The sequence below is a fragment of the Mercenaria mercenaria genome, chromosome 7 (genome assembly GCF_021730395.1).
Source record: "Mercenaria mercenaria strain notata chromosome 7, MADL_Memer_1, whole genome shotgun sequence".
NCBI lineage: Eukaryota > Metazoa > Mollusca > Bivalvia > Venerida > Veneridae > Mercenaria > Mercenaria mercenaria.
Window position 1 is genome coordinate 60,052,802 of NC_069367.1, and position 18,387 is coordinate 60,071,188.

The following is an 18,387-nucleotide window of genomic DNA, read 5'->3' on the forward strand; positions in this document are numbered from 1 at the left end:
CCTTTAGTTCCATTTATTTATTTTATTTATTTTGTTGGGTTTAACGTAGCACCGACAAAATTTTAGGTCATATGGCGACTTTCAAGCTTTAACAGTGGAGGAAGACCCCAGGTGCCCCTCCGTGCATTATTTCATCACGAGCGGGCACCTGGGTAGAACCACCGACCTTCCGTAAGCCAGCTGGATAGCTTCCTCACATGAGGAATTCAACGCCCCGACTGAGGCTCGAACCCACATCGATGAGGGGCAAGTGATTTTAAGTCAGCGACCTTAACCACTCGGCCACGGAGGCCCCTCCCTTTAGTTCCAAGTAAATATATTAAAGAAATTGTGTGTACAGTGTCAGTTGTCACAACTTTGACACATTCAAGAGTCATTACTCAGGAGATGCTAATTTGATTTGGTTGGTTATCATGCGTATTGTAAGACATACTTCGTATAAGTATGTTTGGTATTACAAATCTAGACTTCAGTTATCGGGCGGATGCTGTCAATTATGGCCAGGTTGGCCAATCAGAGAGCCATAAGCCTGGAGATACTGGTCCGAATTGCTGTATCGGACCTTGCCTAGAATTATAGTTACGCATCTTCTGCATAAGTATGGCTGACATCAAAGGAAAGTACTCTAGTTACCAAGCACACACCGTCAGTCTTAGAAATTTGACCCATTCAGTGATGGATATACTGGTCCGTACCTCACCTTAATTTTATAGAGATGCATACCATAAATTTGGTTTGATTCTAGTTATTGAGCGGACACCGATTTTATCTGCCCAAACGCCTAACCACCCGATCGGCCGTAAAGAATAAAAACCTAATACTTCCCGCTTTTCCAAAACATGCTTTTCCCAATTTCCGCTAGTTTCATCGGTTAGGCTTTGAAAGGACTGAGTTCTTGATGTCAACTTTGATAATTGTTTGCTTCATACGCATAGAAAAAAGTTTGAAAAAATGTTTTCAGAAAAAATAATTATATCACTTAGAGGAATTTAATATGAAATGCTAGCAGTTAACTGTTACTATATTGGACGGATTTTGATAACACTTTTCAACAACCGTTTTTGAGAAGATTGCTGTTTAATGTAAAAGGCATGAAAAATGAAAATGAATTTTCACCATTACTACATATACTTTATTTTTTTCAGGTTTTGTGATGTATTTCATGATATTATTTATAGTAGCTCTAGCGCTGATGGTGGTGATCACGCTGATACAACAAGGCTATTACCAGTGGATACTTACAATTCTCATGAACGCATGGTATCTAAAATTTTTTTTGTCTATAAATGTCTTTGGATAAATCAGTGTCACAGCTTGATTAAATCTACCTAACTTTTACACAGCTAGTTACATGTAAAATTCACTTAAAGACCTAACAAATAGATGTAGTTATATTTTTAATTTCCTTCAAGACTTTCAGTTTCTATTATCATTAATAATATCTCTTTGTAAGTTTTTACAAATATATCGTCATGGACCATTCTCTCTCACAAATATATGAAAACTGGTAGTTAAATTAAATTATGGGCTAAACATTCTTTATTTATCACAACAAGCGTGTCACTGCTTTACTGATTTCGTTTATCTAATTTCTTATCCGGCTACTTATCCTCTTAAATTATTTATCCTGTTATTTTTCCCGTTGCTTATCCCGTTACGTATCTTGACACTTATCTCGTTTCTTATCCTGTTACTTGTCGTGCTACTTTTCCCGTTACTCATCTCTTTAAAGAACATAGATTATATTTTCACTCTCACGATCTTACTCGATGAACCACAATTCGACCATACTTGTATCTAGTTACCATTTGTTTATTTTTCAGGCCAGCATTGATGATGACCATAATAGTGATGCTTACACAGACTCTGTTATCAAAATTTGCTTTCCTACAAGAGAAAGGAGAAGCCTTAGCACTCAATAACCGGTAGTACTCTAATATATTACTATGAACTTTATTATATAGAAGTCTTAAGGCTGTCAAATAATAATTTGTTCAGTGAGTATACACTTTTTCCAGTAATGCACGATATTTTGGCTATTGTATAGTTATGTGTATCAATTCAATACCAGTATATTTCTATTTTTCAGAATTCAAAATTGTCTGAATTATTTAAATCTATTGCTACTAATGTTTAGAACTCATTGGCATTTTCATGATATTTCTTTCTTAGCGTCTCCAATACACAACACAGAACGTAACAATAGATGTATACACGTAAAAGTTCTTCTGCGCATATTGAACTTTAAACTATACCATCTTGTTTCTGCATAAAATGCATATAGCCATTTTGTGAAAATGAATTACACTTAGAAGTTACCTATGAATTGATATGTAGCAGAACCATGTTTAAATGTATTTATTTAACTTCATGGATGGGTTGAAAGTCACTCCGACACAATTAAGGTCATATGGAAACTTGAAACTTTCCTGGTTTTGATGGTTGAGTTAGACCCTAGATACCCCTCCATGCATGGTTCCAGGCATTAGAGAGCACCTGGGTAGAGCAAGTGCGACAACGAGGTAATACGACTATGGAATAATTTCACGAGGTCCAGCCAAAGTGAATTATTCTAATTGCCCCAAATGTTCAAGATATCTTCCCTGTGTTCTCTAAGGACATTGTTCTTTAAGTACATGTTAAACAGCAACACCTGGTGCCAAACCACTCAAAGACAATATTTCGTTCCAGTTAAACTTCAAGCTCACATTTCAGTTAACTGCATTTAATTTTAAAAGCTATTAAGCTTATTACAGTAAGCATATCCCATACAAAATAAATTCTTTAGTCAGGATCAAAGTATCATACATTTATTATGTACTCTTTAATTAAACATTTGTTTTCTGTTAAATTGATTTTGACTAATGAAATTATTTGCTTCTTATTAACATCCTTAACTTTTTTCCGGATATATTTTTTTGCCATTCCTCACCACAAACCCTTTCGGCGGGGGATACCAATTCATCGAATTTGCTTGTTAAAAATATAGTCTTGCGGATACGCATTAAATTTAGAACAGTAGTTATATTTGATACGCCTGTAGATTTATATAATTTCTTAAAAGCTTAAGCAAGCTCGTCAATTTATAAGTTAACATAAAGAAAAAAAAAGGGTTTAAGGCACTATCTATTTTTATAAACGCTTGTGTAGAAATTATGAAAAATATTCAAACTCTTACAACATTTTATAAGTTAACTTAAAGAAAAAAAAAGGGTTTAAGGCACTATCTATTTTTATAAACGCTTGTGTAGAAATTATGAAAAATAGTCAAACTCTTACAACATTAATATTGACTTTTAATTTTTAATCTCTTATATGAAATCAATAGGGGAGCTTTCCTATTCGTGAAAGAGTTGGCGTTGGTATCCGTGGCTTATTTCATGCTTTATTTTCCTTTTACTTGTCTTCTTCTGTTTTAACAAGACGAATTTGATTTAGACTTACAGCAGTCAATATTTGAATATTTATCATCAACCACATATTACATAAGACTTACCCTGGTACTTCATCAAGTATAACCGTTTAACATATAATATCCTGACAAAGATGTGATGCACTTTCTCTTTACTTTCTTTCTTTTAATGAATTTGATTCAGCCCCAATAGTTGATCGTCATCCAACTTCACAAACATCATATATAACAAGGTCCATAACTTTTGCACCAATATTCCATGAATTTTATCCAATTTTAATAAGATTTTCCGATTAATATATTGGAATTCAGTTCTTTCGTTTCATCTCTGCTATGATCGTTCAGTGGGTTTCAAACTTTTCCTCATCATCACCCACATTATGTATGACAATGTTTATCACCCTGAACCAATTACTTGATTAATTAATCCCATGTTTTGTAGTAGTTTTAGTAAACAAAGTCAGTAAACTTCTTCTAAACCTTTACATTTTTGTAAACTGTTCTTTTTAACATTTTCTATAAGAATTTAATATCTAATGTCTCCTTTCATAATTTCTGCCGAAAAAATTTTGCAATATTTGAAGCAAATAGACATATATCATAAAATTTGAACCTTATTTGATTTTTATTCACATTTTTTTTTACATTTTTTATGTTTGCAACTGTCTTTTTACACTATATATCTATATACCTTTTTACTTTAATAGTTTTATATATGCTTTACAATTAACGTAATTCATTTAACTTTTTCTCGGCGACATATGACCTTTTTGTGTCGATTCGCCGTAAAACCCAACTCATTCATTCATTCATTCATGTGTGCGTGTGTGTGTGTGTGTGCGTGCGTGCGTGCGTGTCCGGAGCTTAGCATCTTTTGCAACAATTTGTAGCCATATAAACGACCGTGTCCTCTTGTAGCAGTGAGCACAATGCTCAACTTTAAAGTGCTGCCTCACCGAAATATCCCGCCGTAGACACTTTACATGATACCCATTCAGTCACAATATCCTGACACTGGGCTGAGCATATGTTTGGCGTCCTTGAAGTGTTGGAATTACTTTAGTGAAATACCATTTTGACGTTGATATCGTTTTTTTAAAGTATAAAAGACATTGGTAGAACTTATTTCGTCTATATCGGCAACGAAAGATAAACTTCTGATGTTTCAGCAAAAAGCTATTAACATGTGACAAAAAGAATATTACAGTTGTATTTTTGTACATTGAATTTATTGGCAACTTACTCTTTCCATCAATAAGGATATTATAAAATAGATATATTCTTTGTCTTAAATCAGTTGTATCCTGGGTTTCATTTGCCTTCGCCGACCATCCTATTTCATCCAATTCTTTTTGTAACGAATCTTGAATCAACTTCAAAAATGACACAATAACTACTGTTACCTCAAGTGTAACCTGAAAAAATTTCCATCAGTAAAATAGGTGCGTGACTAGTTGATAAAATATCAATTAAACAGCATCTATATCTTTCTTATTGAGTTTATATAGCATAATTCTATAGTGCTTTTTAAGAAACTAGAAGAAATCAATCAATAGTATACAAATATATCAAAATGCTTTTTACGTTTGAATGATATTCTTTGAATAGCTAATAATTTTCATTTTGTGTGGAACAAACGCGACCAAAATAAAGCAGGAACGTATCCTACTAATCAACATTAAAATAACATACCTGAAAAATTATATAATATGACTCGTTCATTATTATTTCTAGTACTATGACATTAATATAGAAAAATGAAAAAATGTAAGCAATACCTTGTAAATCAACATTAATCCGATTACCATAATGGACAGCATTCGTGCAGAATATTTAAAACCTGAGAATATAAAAGAGTAAATGGTTATGTTTATAACCTAGAATTGACAAATATTGACTTTCTTTAAATATTTACTTTTACGTTTCAATATTATATAAACAACACTGGTGTAAAAACATCTAGAGTGATCCTTTCGCGGGATTGCACGTGCGTTCTGATATAGCTTACAAAAGCATAAACAAACTGGCGCTTCAATAAAAATCTTTGAAAATCGGAAGTCTTTTTGAAATCTTTGATAGCTAAAATCCCTCTTTCTGACGAAATTGTAAAAACTGAATCGACACCACTACGCGATTTTTTTTCTTGGATTTTAATTTTGTATCTTTATCGGAAAGTGATGTTTTATTTTAACATGAGTTGCTCGTTTTGACTTTTGCTGTTTATCTGTTATACAGGTCGGTGATCGAAGATTATTTGATAGTATAATTTCAATATATTTATGGAAAAGGCCCGCTTTTTTTTTGTAGTTATGCTACTGTTAAATGTACATATAAGGATAGAATGTTGTTTCTTGTGCGTTTATAAAAGGATAAATCATATCGGGACTATTGATAAATCATTCAAAGAATCGCTAGCGCGATTCATGAATTTGTCAAAAGTCAAAATGTGGTTTATACTTGTACAAATATAACAGATATAACATCGTTTCTTAAAAGTAGACAACATGCTGTAAAATGATATGAGCCGTGCCATGAGAAAACCAACATAGTGGGTTTGCGACCAGCATGGATCCAGACCAGCCTGCGCATCCGCGCAGTCTGGCCAGGATCCATGCTGTTCGCTAACAGTTTCTCCAAGTCCAATAGGCTTTAATAGCGAACAGCATGGATCCTGACCAGACTGCGCGGATGCGCAGGCTGGTCTGGATCCATGCTGGTCGCAAACCCACTATGTTGGTTTTCTCATGGCACGGCTCATATAGTCCTACATATAGCTGGAAGACAAAAAATGTACAGTGAACAAGGTAATATGGCTACACAATGTACAATTCGAAACCGATGCCACCAAAGAAGACCATAGAGTACTTCATAGAGATATATGCCCCCATAAATGTTAAATAATATTTCGCCGATGTATTTCTCTAATAGACAGCGATCTGCATATTATAGGCGCTAAGTGTTGAACATTTTTCCAGGTACTTGCAAGACATTTTTCAATCAAGGATTGTATATGAAATAACGCACGAATCGCAGTATTATGTAAAATTGTATGTTCTTTTAAACCAAACAAATAGCAATTTCACAATAGAAAACAGGAAATATCTTTAAAAAATGGTCGGCGGCAAATTGTAGTAAGACAAGATGTTTATGAGATTTTCATATCATTTGTGTTATTTTATCATCTATCTAGCATTTTGCAAATAGCAAAACTAAACACCACACTTTAATAATTTAAATGGTTTTCTTTTATTTTTTCACAAAGGTTTTGTAGGAATGTAAATTTTGTTTCGTTTATTCTACGACGAATAATTACAGCAGTGGCCTGGAAGGCACTTCTCTACCTAGAAGACTTTAATCGATCGGCTAATCACACCCTTATTCATGTGATACGCAGACCGTATTCAGCTCTTTCTCTGAATTGATATATGTTGGTATTTGAACAGATGTTTATTATATTTATTAAACTTACTTATCATTTTTTTTTTAGATATATCAGATATATCAATATTCTTGCTAAATATACTGAGCGAAACGTAGCTTTAAAACTGTAAACAGCGTCATTAAGGATAAACGCTTTGTTTGACATTTCACTCAGCGTTGCACAATCAGCAGGGTGAAAAAATAGACGCTCTCTTCCAATCAGGCAGAGTGTTGCATAAATCTTTCATTTTGATAAATTATCTATAATGCGTTATCAAGTAGTCTGAGTTGCAAACTTAAGTCACGTGACATGGGTCAGTCCAGGTGACAAATTCGTTCGTATCTATAATGCGTTATCAAGGTTCAAGGTTCAAGGTTTATTCGGCAAATTCGGCATTACACATGCCTTTGGCCATTAACAAATATAATTGGAACATGGCATATTAACAATTGATACAAATACATGTATACATATACAGTTCAAAAAAGTAAAAGTGTATGCATACAATAAACAAACATATAAATTACAGAAGAAAAACAAAAATGTTAGGAAACATCTAAACAAACAAAACATATACAATAATCTACGTTACATTATGTAGTATTGTTTTTAAGTGTATCAACTCTATATTGCGTGGCTTCTTTAATAAACTTAGCTATCTTAACAAGCACCTTCGCATTTTTTGAAGACATTAAATTATTAAATTTTTGGACAGTGGGCCATTGTGTATTACCAATGTGCTTTTTTCTAATATCAGTATATTTACTACAACAAAGAATGAAATGATATTCTGACTCCACAACATTTTGGTTACAAATCTTACATAGTCTGTTACTTCTATCTATATTATTATATCTACCAATCTCAATTTCAAGCTGATGTGAACTTAATCTCATGCAAGTAAACAATTTTCGTAAATCAGTATTTTTTAATTTCACAATATAATCCTCAAAACAGAATGACGTTTTATATTTACAGTAACTGTCCAATTTAGGCATAGCATTTATAGATTCACTCCACTCTTGAATGAATTGATCATATAATCTGTTTTTCAACAACGGGAAATAGTTCACATTATTATCAAAGTTCATGCGTATATACGTGTAACCAAGGTGATCTATAATAGAGTTAATTTGATTTGACCAGCAAATACCGTTAATAGTTCTACACTGATCAAGATAAATATCATATAAAGCAGTATTAGGGTTCTTCATGATCTTTAACCAAAATTTCATTGCTCTTATTTTACAAACAACAGACAAAGGTAGTTTTGATTTGCAAACTTAATCATGTGACATGGGTCAGTCTAGTTGACAAATTCGTTCTTAGTACGGCATTCGCCGAAAAACTAAATGTCAATAAGATTATTAGCAGCAAATAAAGTTGCAATATAGGAAGTCTGGCTGAGGCACAAACCACTTACCGTGTTTACTTTGGTATATCCAGTCACTGACAAAGGTTTTCAACATTGCAATCAGTTTTTCGTTACATGTTGACGGTGGTTCTCTGAAGACGAAATAGCGTGGATAAGTCTATGGTGAATTACCACAGGAAAAAAATGGTATTATAATGTACTATAAAAACAAGGTTGATTTTTCACAATTGAATGTCTGTACATTTAGGGTAAGCAAGATATTGCTAAAATACTTATTGCCTGGATATGGTGTCATTTTGATATGAACCGTACACCTAGCAGTTAGATATTTAACAAAAACACGGACAAAACAAATAGCTATTAAATGCATGCCGGCAGTACAAGTCGTAAACATGTACGACTACGTACAGAAAACGAATACATGTACTTAGACGAACAGTCTGTTGACAACTGTCATTATTTTTTCTATGCTTCCAAACGATCTTCTTATAGAATTTTGAAGTGTATGGAGGTGATCGCTACACGCGTAAGGCCAGGTATGGAGGTGATCGCTACACGCGTAAGGCCAGGTATGGAGGTGATCGCTACACGCGTAAGGCCAGGTATGGAGGTGATCGCTACACGCGTAAGGCCAGGTATGGAGGTGATCGCTACACGCATAAGGCCAGGTATGGAGGTGATCGCTACACGCGTAAGGACAGGTATGGAGGTGATCGCTACACGCGTAAGGCCTTACATTTAGGTTTCCAAGCACATGATACAAATCCTAGCAGACCACAATCAAGAAATGGTTACGCGAAGAATGGTTCCTTTGTTTGATGTTTAACATTAATCGTTAATGAAGTTTTGAGTTAAATACATGCAATTACAGGAGTTCTATTTATTCTGGTATTTTAATGTTTGGAATGCAGGCAAATAATCAAGATTGAACAGTGTCTGTTTTTAAGAAATGCATGGATTCTGTCGATTCTATTCTGTCGTTCATTTTACATGAACTCCGAAAAAATATTTATATCTTATATTTACATTATATTTCCTTTTCGTTTGTAAATAAGGTTTTCCTATAATTTTGCACATTCTCTGTTGTATTTAACATTATGATAAGCTTCCCGCTCATTCTGATCACTGGACAGAACACCTAAGACGTCATCTAAGGAACGTTCTCATTGACTTCACGTGGACGTCGTCAAAACAGCGGTACGTAATCACTAAGCAATGCTATCGTAACTTTGGCGCCTTTCCTTTTGCGGTTCATACCAAATTAACGTCATAATTTTCAATAGGACGAATGGGGAGAATGTAAATAAACAGACACAAAATGACTGTGGTCTTACTTCACATTTCTAACATGTACAATGTGATTGCATTAAAATTTCAGTGTTATAATTTTTCATAATTATGTCAAACGCTTAATAAATTGAAACTGAAATCAAACGTGTACCAGTGTCTAGAAACGTTACCTCCTAGGCACTACTAAGCGGTTTAAACACGTATCATCAAAAAGTATCTAGTAAGACTAATTTTTGATAGATGTATCACTTAAGTACTGAAACTGTCACACAATATATGTATTTGTATGTTTATGTGGCTATTTACAACTCACGTTGGGGGTGGGAGTGGCTTCAATAAACTCTTCACATGCTTTGCTTCAGACGAGAATTCTGCTTTTTTGGTCAGTTTAAGGACAGATACCCTTTCTGACGACGATATAAGCCCTATTGACGTCTTTCGTAATGCCCAAATAGCCCGCACTGGCAGACTGATAGACAGGTATCCAAGGCATATAAGGTTAGGAAGGTCTCGAAAAAACAAAACCAGTCGAGCTTGCTGAAAAAGATGAGTATAAGATAAAGCTATGAAGAAATGCTGTTGCTAATTATCAAGAATTTATTTGAGGATATGCAAGACCAGATTCCATAGAAAATATGGACCTCAGATTATTTGATCTCTTCTTGAGTACGATATTAGTTACTTTATTAATTCCCGTGAGTTATTTATTAATTTAGTCTTTTGTTAGAAGTTTTAATCGAAAATTGACACTGTGAAGTACCCGTTTACGGACATCAAATTTCCGGATATTTGTACTTCATTTGAAACATTCCTTGACACGTACAACATGTAACTTACAGCAGCCAACTCACACTCTGCCTCCGTGAATATCTGCACAATAAGTAACATCCAGGCGTAGGCTGTGCCAATCATATAACCATTGACAGATTCAAGAGCGAGGGCGGCAAACATTGGAAAATAGTCTACACCAATAATTATCATTGACAGTACTTTATTGAACACTGCAAACGAAAAGAAATATACATTTTAATTTCTATGTAAACGTCTAGTACTTAATAGAACATTCGCAATCCAATCAATCTATTTGTTATAGATTTCTTTAGAAAAAAACTTGTTTTTTTTTCACGGCTTGTGTAGAGTAGAGCTCCAGTAATTATAATTTTCTTGTTCGAATATAATCACAGAATGTAACCTGGTTAATAAAATCTGTTAAAAAGATTCTTTAGAAGCATTGAAAGCAACCAAGAAACATTACAGCAGACACGGTTTGACAGAGTCTGTTTATGAGAGGTAATGAAATGTGCAACACCTCTCACGCCCCAAAGCACCGGCTTAAGTGAAATTCTACTGAAGGAGAAATTAATGTTATCCGTGATCCCAAAAGACCTGAAAATTAACAACACTGAGTCCAAGTACAAAAAGAGTAAATAACCTTGAACTCTGCAACATTGAATACGCCCTCGTTCATCTATACTGACTGTCGATAAAATTCGGGTGCATATTACTTTTACGGCGAGCATTTCAACGGTGGGAATTCGTCACCGAATCGCAAATAAGTGTCATATTTGCTTGTCGTTGAATCGTTTCTAAAATTACTTATGATAGATATAGAATAGCACGAATTAGCAGTGTTCATGGGATTTTGCTTATTCGCTTTTTCAAGACCAACTCCTATATAATAATAATAAAGGATTTGGCAGTTTCATGTGGAGTACAAGTTAGTACTTTAGTATGCCTACGTTAACTATCTGTCGTTACATAAATGAAACGGCTATCAGCCGAAAGCAAAGTTTTAAATGAATACAATGAACAAAAATTAATAAGCAAACAATTCAAGAATAAATTATTAAGTGTTTACATCTCCTTAAAGGTCAGTTTAGGTCAATATCAGTATACAAAATTTGAAAAAATACGAAACAACTGATATACAGAACTGTAGGAATAAAATTTGTCATTCAAGGTTTGAAACACAAATAATAGAGTTAGAGCAAAAGCTTACCAATTCTACACAAAACATTTAAAATATATTTGCTTTAGGCTTTTACCGGTAACATATGGTGGTCCTGAAAGTTCAACAATCACCACAAAACCAAGTATCAGATCAGTAGCAAGGAAAGCAATAGAGCCCCATGCGGCAGCGTACAGGAAACGATGAGATTTCCCGATAATGTTCATAGGACTGAAATATATATATTATTAATTGTGCCGTGCCATGAGAAAATCAACATAGTGGGTTTGCGACCAGCATGGATCCAGACCAGCCTGCGCATCCGCGCAGTCTGGTCAGGATTCATGCTGTTCGCTTTTAAAGCCTTTTGCAATTAGAGAAACCTTTAGCGAACAGCATGGATCCTGACCAGACTGCGCGGATGCGCAAGCTGGTCTGGATCCATGCTGGTCACAAACCCACTATGTTGATTTTGTCATGGCGCGGTTCATATGCCTGTTGATATTAAAATTGCAGATATCTTAGTAAATTAAATCTTAGAGCAGAGAAAGCAACCTAGCAGACTTGGTTTAATTGCTATATTAACTGTGCAATACCCCTACAATATATTTCGATAATGCAAATTATACATCAATTCAGTGGCCTCCGTGGTGGACAGTTCGAATTCACGTTGTACAGTTTAGAGTTCCGAATGTTTAGTTCTATAAATTATAGATAAATTTAAATGTTATCTATTATACAGCTATAGCCAGTAAATGAACTAAATAACTTAATTTGGTGTAATATAAAATTGTCTTTTAGATCCTAAATACATTTTAAGCACTGTACATACAACACTGCTCCAGGCCGTCCCCCAAGTCGTGTCAACCACTTGTTCTTCCGAGTCATTGTACATGCTAGTGACAGCGTTGTTAAAACCTGAAAGGTAATTTTCTTTTGAATATATTCTTATTCGAAGTGTTTATTACAATGAAAACCACATATATGACATAGGCGGTCGTTGTTTTCTTTTTTTTTTTTTGCAGAACAAGCTTCGAGTATCAAACTCGACTATCGTCTCCTACAGAGTATAAGCTGATTAAGTTTATATTTTACAACCCATAGAATCACTCTTAGCCGTAGATCTTTTGTGTTGTTTCTTTCAAAAGATACGTTTTAATGCTTGAAATCTAATATTAGACGGGGTTTTCCATACTTTCTTACTAATTTAGAAAAACAAAAGAAAAGAATAAATACTGATAAGGTTACTCCGTAAGAAAGAAGTATACGATAATGTAGTGCCCATAAAAGTGTATAACAAAGCAACTGTACATAGAACTCCATGATGCTTTCGAATTATTTGCCTTTCACTACAGTTGTGACCTCAAAACCACACTTAATGCATGTATTCATTTAATGTGAAATTCGGTAATTCTTCCCAGATGCCTGCAAGAGCAATAAGTTTACTCGATGAACAGACCACAATTACTAAACCTTGAATACTGCCATAGATCCTACATTTTTCAAATTATTCAAATAGGTATGTACACCAGTTTCGTCTGCGAAGGGTGTTCCAAATTTATTGAAAAATAATGAAGGATATTTCAAAGATTTCGTTAACATAATTATGTGATATATGCATATTTTTATAATACGTGGCAGTTTTTCTTTGACATTTCGGTTCGAACTAAACTTTTATTTTAACTGATTGGGGCATGCTTATACTAATCAAACCCAACTAAATCTTTGACTACATACAGAGTACAGCTGTACCCGATTTTACATGGCATATTCCAGTCTCACGCTTGATTATTTACCCATTTTGCTGCACTTTACTATTCATATTTCAGTACTTATAAACATAGTAGCTTTTGTGCGTCGATTTGAAACGTATATAAACTCTCTGAAATTACGTTTCTATGAAATGATAAAATGTAATGTTTCTTTACTTAAATTATTTTTATATTACCTTATAGTCCCCTCTCCCCTCCCCTCCTTCCAAAAAGTACGTAGGTTACTTAACAAATTCTACGTAAGATACCCAATGAAACAAGGGTAGACTTCTCCATGGGATAAATATCCGTTTGCAATGGGTAATTATTATTACTATCTCATTTGTTAAAATATATCGTTACTATCCCGGTACACATTTAGTTCTCGCTTGTGCAGTAAATTATTTACTTTGACTATCTTCCGTAAACATTCATGTCTCCAAAAAGTATGATCACTTTTTTGGGCAATATCTGTTGTACTTTTCAGCCGTGATCCGGATCATGAAGTCGGCACAGTGGTAAGAGCAGTATAGGGGACGTCCCCCATACTACTGGTAAGTATGTTTATTTGCTATTCGGCAGGCTAAAAAGTGCGACGAAAATTGAACAAATTATATGAGATAGTAAAATGATCTAGCTATTTAGCTAAGTGCAACTGTTCCCTGTACAATAAAATCTTTAGCACAGGAGTTTCCAGTATTTAGGCAGTACATACACGAACGGTTTTGAAAGAGAAAAGCATTCAATATTGAAGGTCTACAAGTTTTCTGAAGCCACCACAAAAACAATCTTTACTGCATTCTAATAATAATTAAATGTTCGTTTTACACACAGCTGCAGTAACACTCAGCTGCAGTAACATCTTAATAATAAAGACGTTTGTATAGCTAGTTTAATACTTACTGATGGAATTAATAAGTAGTAATGAAAAAGAGATTCGGGTATCTTTGATATACATTCTGGCCTGAAATAACAAAATAATATACATTTAGGATGATGATAGCTTGGTAATTCATTATTACCGTACATATAGCATAATGTTGCAAAAGGTTTCTTGGGCCTTAATTACAACAGCATCTGTAATGCTCAAAGTATTATCATTTACAACAGACAGAACACATTACAGTTATTTCCGAGTGTACAAGACGATGCAACTGATGGTGTTATGGTGTTAACAGGCATGTGCTCTGATATGCCAATAATTTCAGATTTCTTTTGTAAGAAGCTTAAGAGGAAGCCCTCATTCGAAATCGTAAGAAAAGAGCTGTTTGTATAATACAATAACCATTATCTTTTAATAATCGTCGGCATATCATAAAGTAAAATCTTACAGTTCCGTTATGTTATCCCTTCTACCGCCAGTAGTCTTGTAAATGAGGTTCATGAATTGAAGGAACTCTGTCATTTCTATGTTTTGGTCTCAGATATATATACAAATTAGGAGTCTGTAAATATCAGTATAAATATGGCTCGTTGTCACCCTCGTATGCAGTATGTATGGAAATGTAGTTCTTCACATAGTAGGTTCTTACGCCTTCTTTGAAACTGTAACCCTAAAATTTCGAAGTAATTTAGCCTTGATACATAATATATTGTATCTAACTACAGAATTTTAGTTTCGTGCATAAACTTTTTAGAAGCCAGAAAATGAATATAATTATGACAAAAAAACTATGATCTTGTATAAATACGCGTACCTTGGGGGATGATTGCTGAGCATCTGAAGTCAATGTTTTTTTCTTTTCAATGGGTCCTCCGCGAAGTTTTCTCGCAGAATCTAATATAAAATAACATGATAAAATGATAAAAGTAATTATTTTCAATATATATGGATTTTTTCACGTCCGAACGTCGCCCATTTTAAGCTATACAGTAGTAAACTTGTTCAACCGCCGGAAAAGAACTATCGTAGCAAAATTAGAGCCGGAAATGTTTGAAAAATATCCATTGGTTTACACCATAAAAACAATTTTTAAAATAGGCTGTGTAAGATTTTCGTGTATTATCTGCTCTACTTTGTAATATCATCTGATGTAAATCTTTAGCCAGAAAATTTAGTTTGGAATTTTCTCTGAAATTGTTTAACGTAAACAGACGTGAATATCTCTGTTGATAAATTTGTTATAGGATATATCAGTAATAAACTTAAAAAATCTGAGTACTGTTTTTATTCCTGTTTGGCGCCATATAACCTATACTGTGTTGGTGCGCCGTAAAGCCCAAATAAATAAATAAATAAATAAATAGAATACTGTTGTTTTTTTTTTCAAAATGAACATAAAACGACTATCTAATAATTTCAGTTATCACTAAAGCTAATATTTGGCTCTCTCACTAATCTTTTTAGCTTTCAAGGCTCCTGTGACCACTATTTCCAGATTACATTAGATCTCACTATTTCTAGATTTCATTACATCTAACATTTTTAGCAAATAAGGCTGCTGAGACTCTTATTTTCAAATTACTAACATATGTAGCTAATAAAGCTACTGTTACAATTTATTTCAGGTTTTCATAGCTTTGTAGCTATTAAGGCTCCCGTGACCTCTTACGTTAAACAATAATTAAAGCTTAAACCTTCTTAATGAAAGAAAGCTTCTTGGGACCTTTTATTTTCAGTTACTTAATTACTTAATACTTTTAATGCAATGCCAAAAAAAAAAAAAAAAAAAAAAGTAGAAATAGCAGATATGTTAACACTATAGTTTACCAAATATTATCCTACCGGAAAATGAAGACAATATGCGCATCTCCTCTTGGGAGTGAAGTTTTCTTTGAAGTTTCGATGAATTCCGGTCAGGACAATATGCGCATTTCCTCTTAATAGTAAAGCCTCCTGAAGTATGGCTAAATTTCAACCAATGGTGGCTGAAATATCCTCCGGACAAAATTATACTACAGTAATACTACAGTATGCTGAATAATCAAAGAGCAATAACTGGGTAAAAAAACAAAAACAACATTCAATTGAAACACGGAGACAATATGCGCATCTCCTCTTGATAGTGAGCTTCCTATGAAGTTTCGCTAATTCCAACGAGTATTTGTTGAGAAATACTCCGGACAAGAATTGCGGGACTGATGGACGAAGCGGCGACTATAGGCTTCCTTTGGGGGAGGATAATAAATCTCGAATGACACATTTTATTACTTTCGAAAAACTCTCTTAAAATAATCTCTATTATTTCCTTAAAAGGAAATTTTTGAGTTACGTTATGATCCCGATTTCAAATACATCATTCAAACAGCATTCAATGAAAGTCCCATACACATGTGTATAACAAACGCGAGATTACTTGTCATATCAATGCCAAAGTCGGAAAATATTCAAAGCAAACGCTTAACCTCTTCAACGCCACGCTGACACAATTATGATATAGGTCATATGGTGACTTTCCAGCTTTTCGTGGTGGAGGCAGATCCCAGGTGCTTCTCCGGGCATTATTTCAGGGACTGGCACTTGGATAAAACCATCGACTTTTCGTAAGACAGCTGAATGGCTACCTCATATAAATAATAATACGCACCAAAATAGGCTCGAACCCATATCGATGAGGAAATTTAGAGGTGTTTGTTGGGAGAGAGGAGAGGGAGAGGAATGCTTGAGAGGATACTAAGAAACAAGTAACTGAATTAAGAAGTACACACGGAAAGAGAGGAGAGTTGGTATGTGTGTGAGGCGTGAGAGGTTGGTGGTGGTGTGTGTGTGTGTGGTGGGGGGGGGGGGGGGGGGGGTGTAGCGCATGGAGGCCTGTGTGTGGGTGGCGGGCGGCCTGACAAGGGTTTATGAAATCGACTGAGAGATATGAAAATGAGTGTGTTTGTGTGTGCATGGATGTTGGGAGGTAGGGGTTATCCCTGTGACCTTGCCCTTTAATCTACAGACCCTAAATACAATAGGAATCCTTCACAAGTTGTGCTCCGTAATTTTGTAAAGTTTGAAAGCTGTAGCTGTTATACTTCCTGACCAAGAAACCGAAAACAAAAGAATTAACAGATGTTAAGTAAAATCCTTTTGACACTGATCTTTCAACCACTGATCCCAGAATTCTTAATTGGTGCTTACTCATTCTGAAAAATTTGAATGTTCTTGCTTTATACTTTCTAGCTTAAAAACGTAAAATTCTGGCCACTGATATTCTATAATCTTCCATTTTTTCCCCCTTCAAAATGGTTGTATAAAAAAGGAAGTACTTATACAAGGGAATTTACTTTTTTTCCAGAAGGCTTTTGTCTGACAGCAAGTTAAGGAACTTTATCGCTTCATGGTATCAGTTAGCAGTGACACGACGTGATTAACGATATTTTGTTTTCATTTGCACTGTTTCTGACCTCGATTTATATATTACCTTTCATGTGAGGACATAAGGAAAGTTTGTGGTTCTACTCAGGTTCCCTTTACCTCATTCTTGAAATAACGTCTGGAGGACCACACTGGGCCTTCACCACCATCAAGGCCGCTATATAACATTAAATTGTGTCGGGGGAATTTACACCACACACATATCCAAAAATGATGCCCTTTCTCTTCAAGTGGTAGGGGTAAGTTTCGTATTTTGGCCAGGGTACATTTTCGTAATAAAACTGTTCAACTGATTACTTTTGATATTTATATAAACTAGCGATGCCGCAATGTAATACACTCCCATGACTTTTATTAAAATTGTATTTTTATGATTTTTCTCGCACTGTGATCAATGCATTTTTGCATCATTTTCAAGTTTATTACCTTTTACCCCCTTAATTTGAACACATAATTTATTAAGATGAATAACGTGTCTTTTATATTGAAAAATGTCATGTGCTACCTGTAATAAATAACAAATAATTTCACTTACTGTGTCAATCCGTTTCAAACATATTGCATTTTGTTAGATATTCCAAATATTAACATAATTTTATATGCATGTACATTTTATTAGATAATCATTTTTAGATAGTGTTTGCCCGCAGATTGATTGTCTACTTATCAATTGTTATCAACGTTATGATAGTAGACAAACATATAGGTGATAACACAATACGTTTGTTATCAGCAGTTTGAGTGTTAAAAGTCACATCCGGAGGTTCAAGTGAGGAAAATACAACATGGTGGAATTCGGCTAAAATTCCAGATTTTGAGAGTCTTTTAGTAAGTACGTGTATGATAAAATTACACGTCGCAGGATGTAGAAACCTCGCATTTATTTC

The 18,387-nt window shown here is 34.3% G+C and overlaps 1 protein-coding gene across 3 annotated transcripts; it reads right to left on the minus strand.

Annotated features, from left to right (window-relative positions):
• Positions 1–4,203: 4,203 nt before the first annotated feature.
• LOC128558628 (receptor for retinol uptake stra6-like) lies at positions 4,204–18,169 on the minus strand. Of its 3 annotated transcripts, XM_053548491.1 has the most exons (11): positions 18,036–18,169; positions 14,895–14,974; positions 14,529–14,750; positions 14,101–14,161; positions 12,279–12,364; positions 11,544–11,677; positions 10,336–10,499; positions 9,812–10,035; positions 8,257–8,339; positions 5,191–5,252; positions 4,208–4,827 (listed from the first exon to the last, which is right to left on the minus strand). In XM_053548491.1, the coding sequence occupies exons 3-11, from the start codon at positions 14,600–14,602 to the stop codon at positions 4,411–4,413; spliced, it is 1,305 nt and encodes a 434-aa protein (XP_053404466.1). In that variant the 5' UTR covers positions 14,603–14,750; positions 14,895–14,974; positions 18,036–18,169; the 3' UTR covers positions 4,208–4,410. The 3 variants fall into 3 exon arrangements, with proteins under 3 accessions (XP_053404468.1, XP_053404467.1, XP_053404466.1); XM_053548493.1 differs by lacking the exon at positions 14,101–14,161 and having other exon boundaries at positions 4,204–4,827; XM_053548492.1 differs by lacking the exon at positions 14,895–14,974 and having other exon boundaries at positions 4,207–4,827; positions 18,036–18,157.
• Positions 18,170–18,387: the final 218 nt, after the last annotated feature.

Excerpts from the sequence above, each read along its gene's own strand:
- LOC128558628 (XM_053548492.1), bottom strand. The coding sequence starts at position 14,602 with ATGACAGAGTTCCTTCAATTCATGAACCTCATTTACAAGACTACTGGC. Across the intron at positions 10,036-10,335 it reads CAGAGTGTGAGTTGGCTGCT|CAAGCTCGACTGGTTTTGTT; the intron begins GTAAGTTACATG and ends CATCTTTTTCAG. Across the intron at positions 8,340-9,811 it reads AAGCCACTCCCACCCCCAAC|AGAACCACCGTCAACATGTA; the intron begins GTGAGTTGTAAA and ends TTTCGTCTTCAG.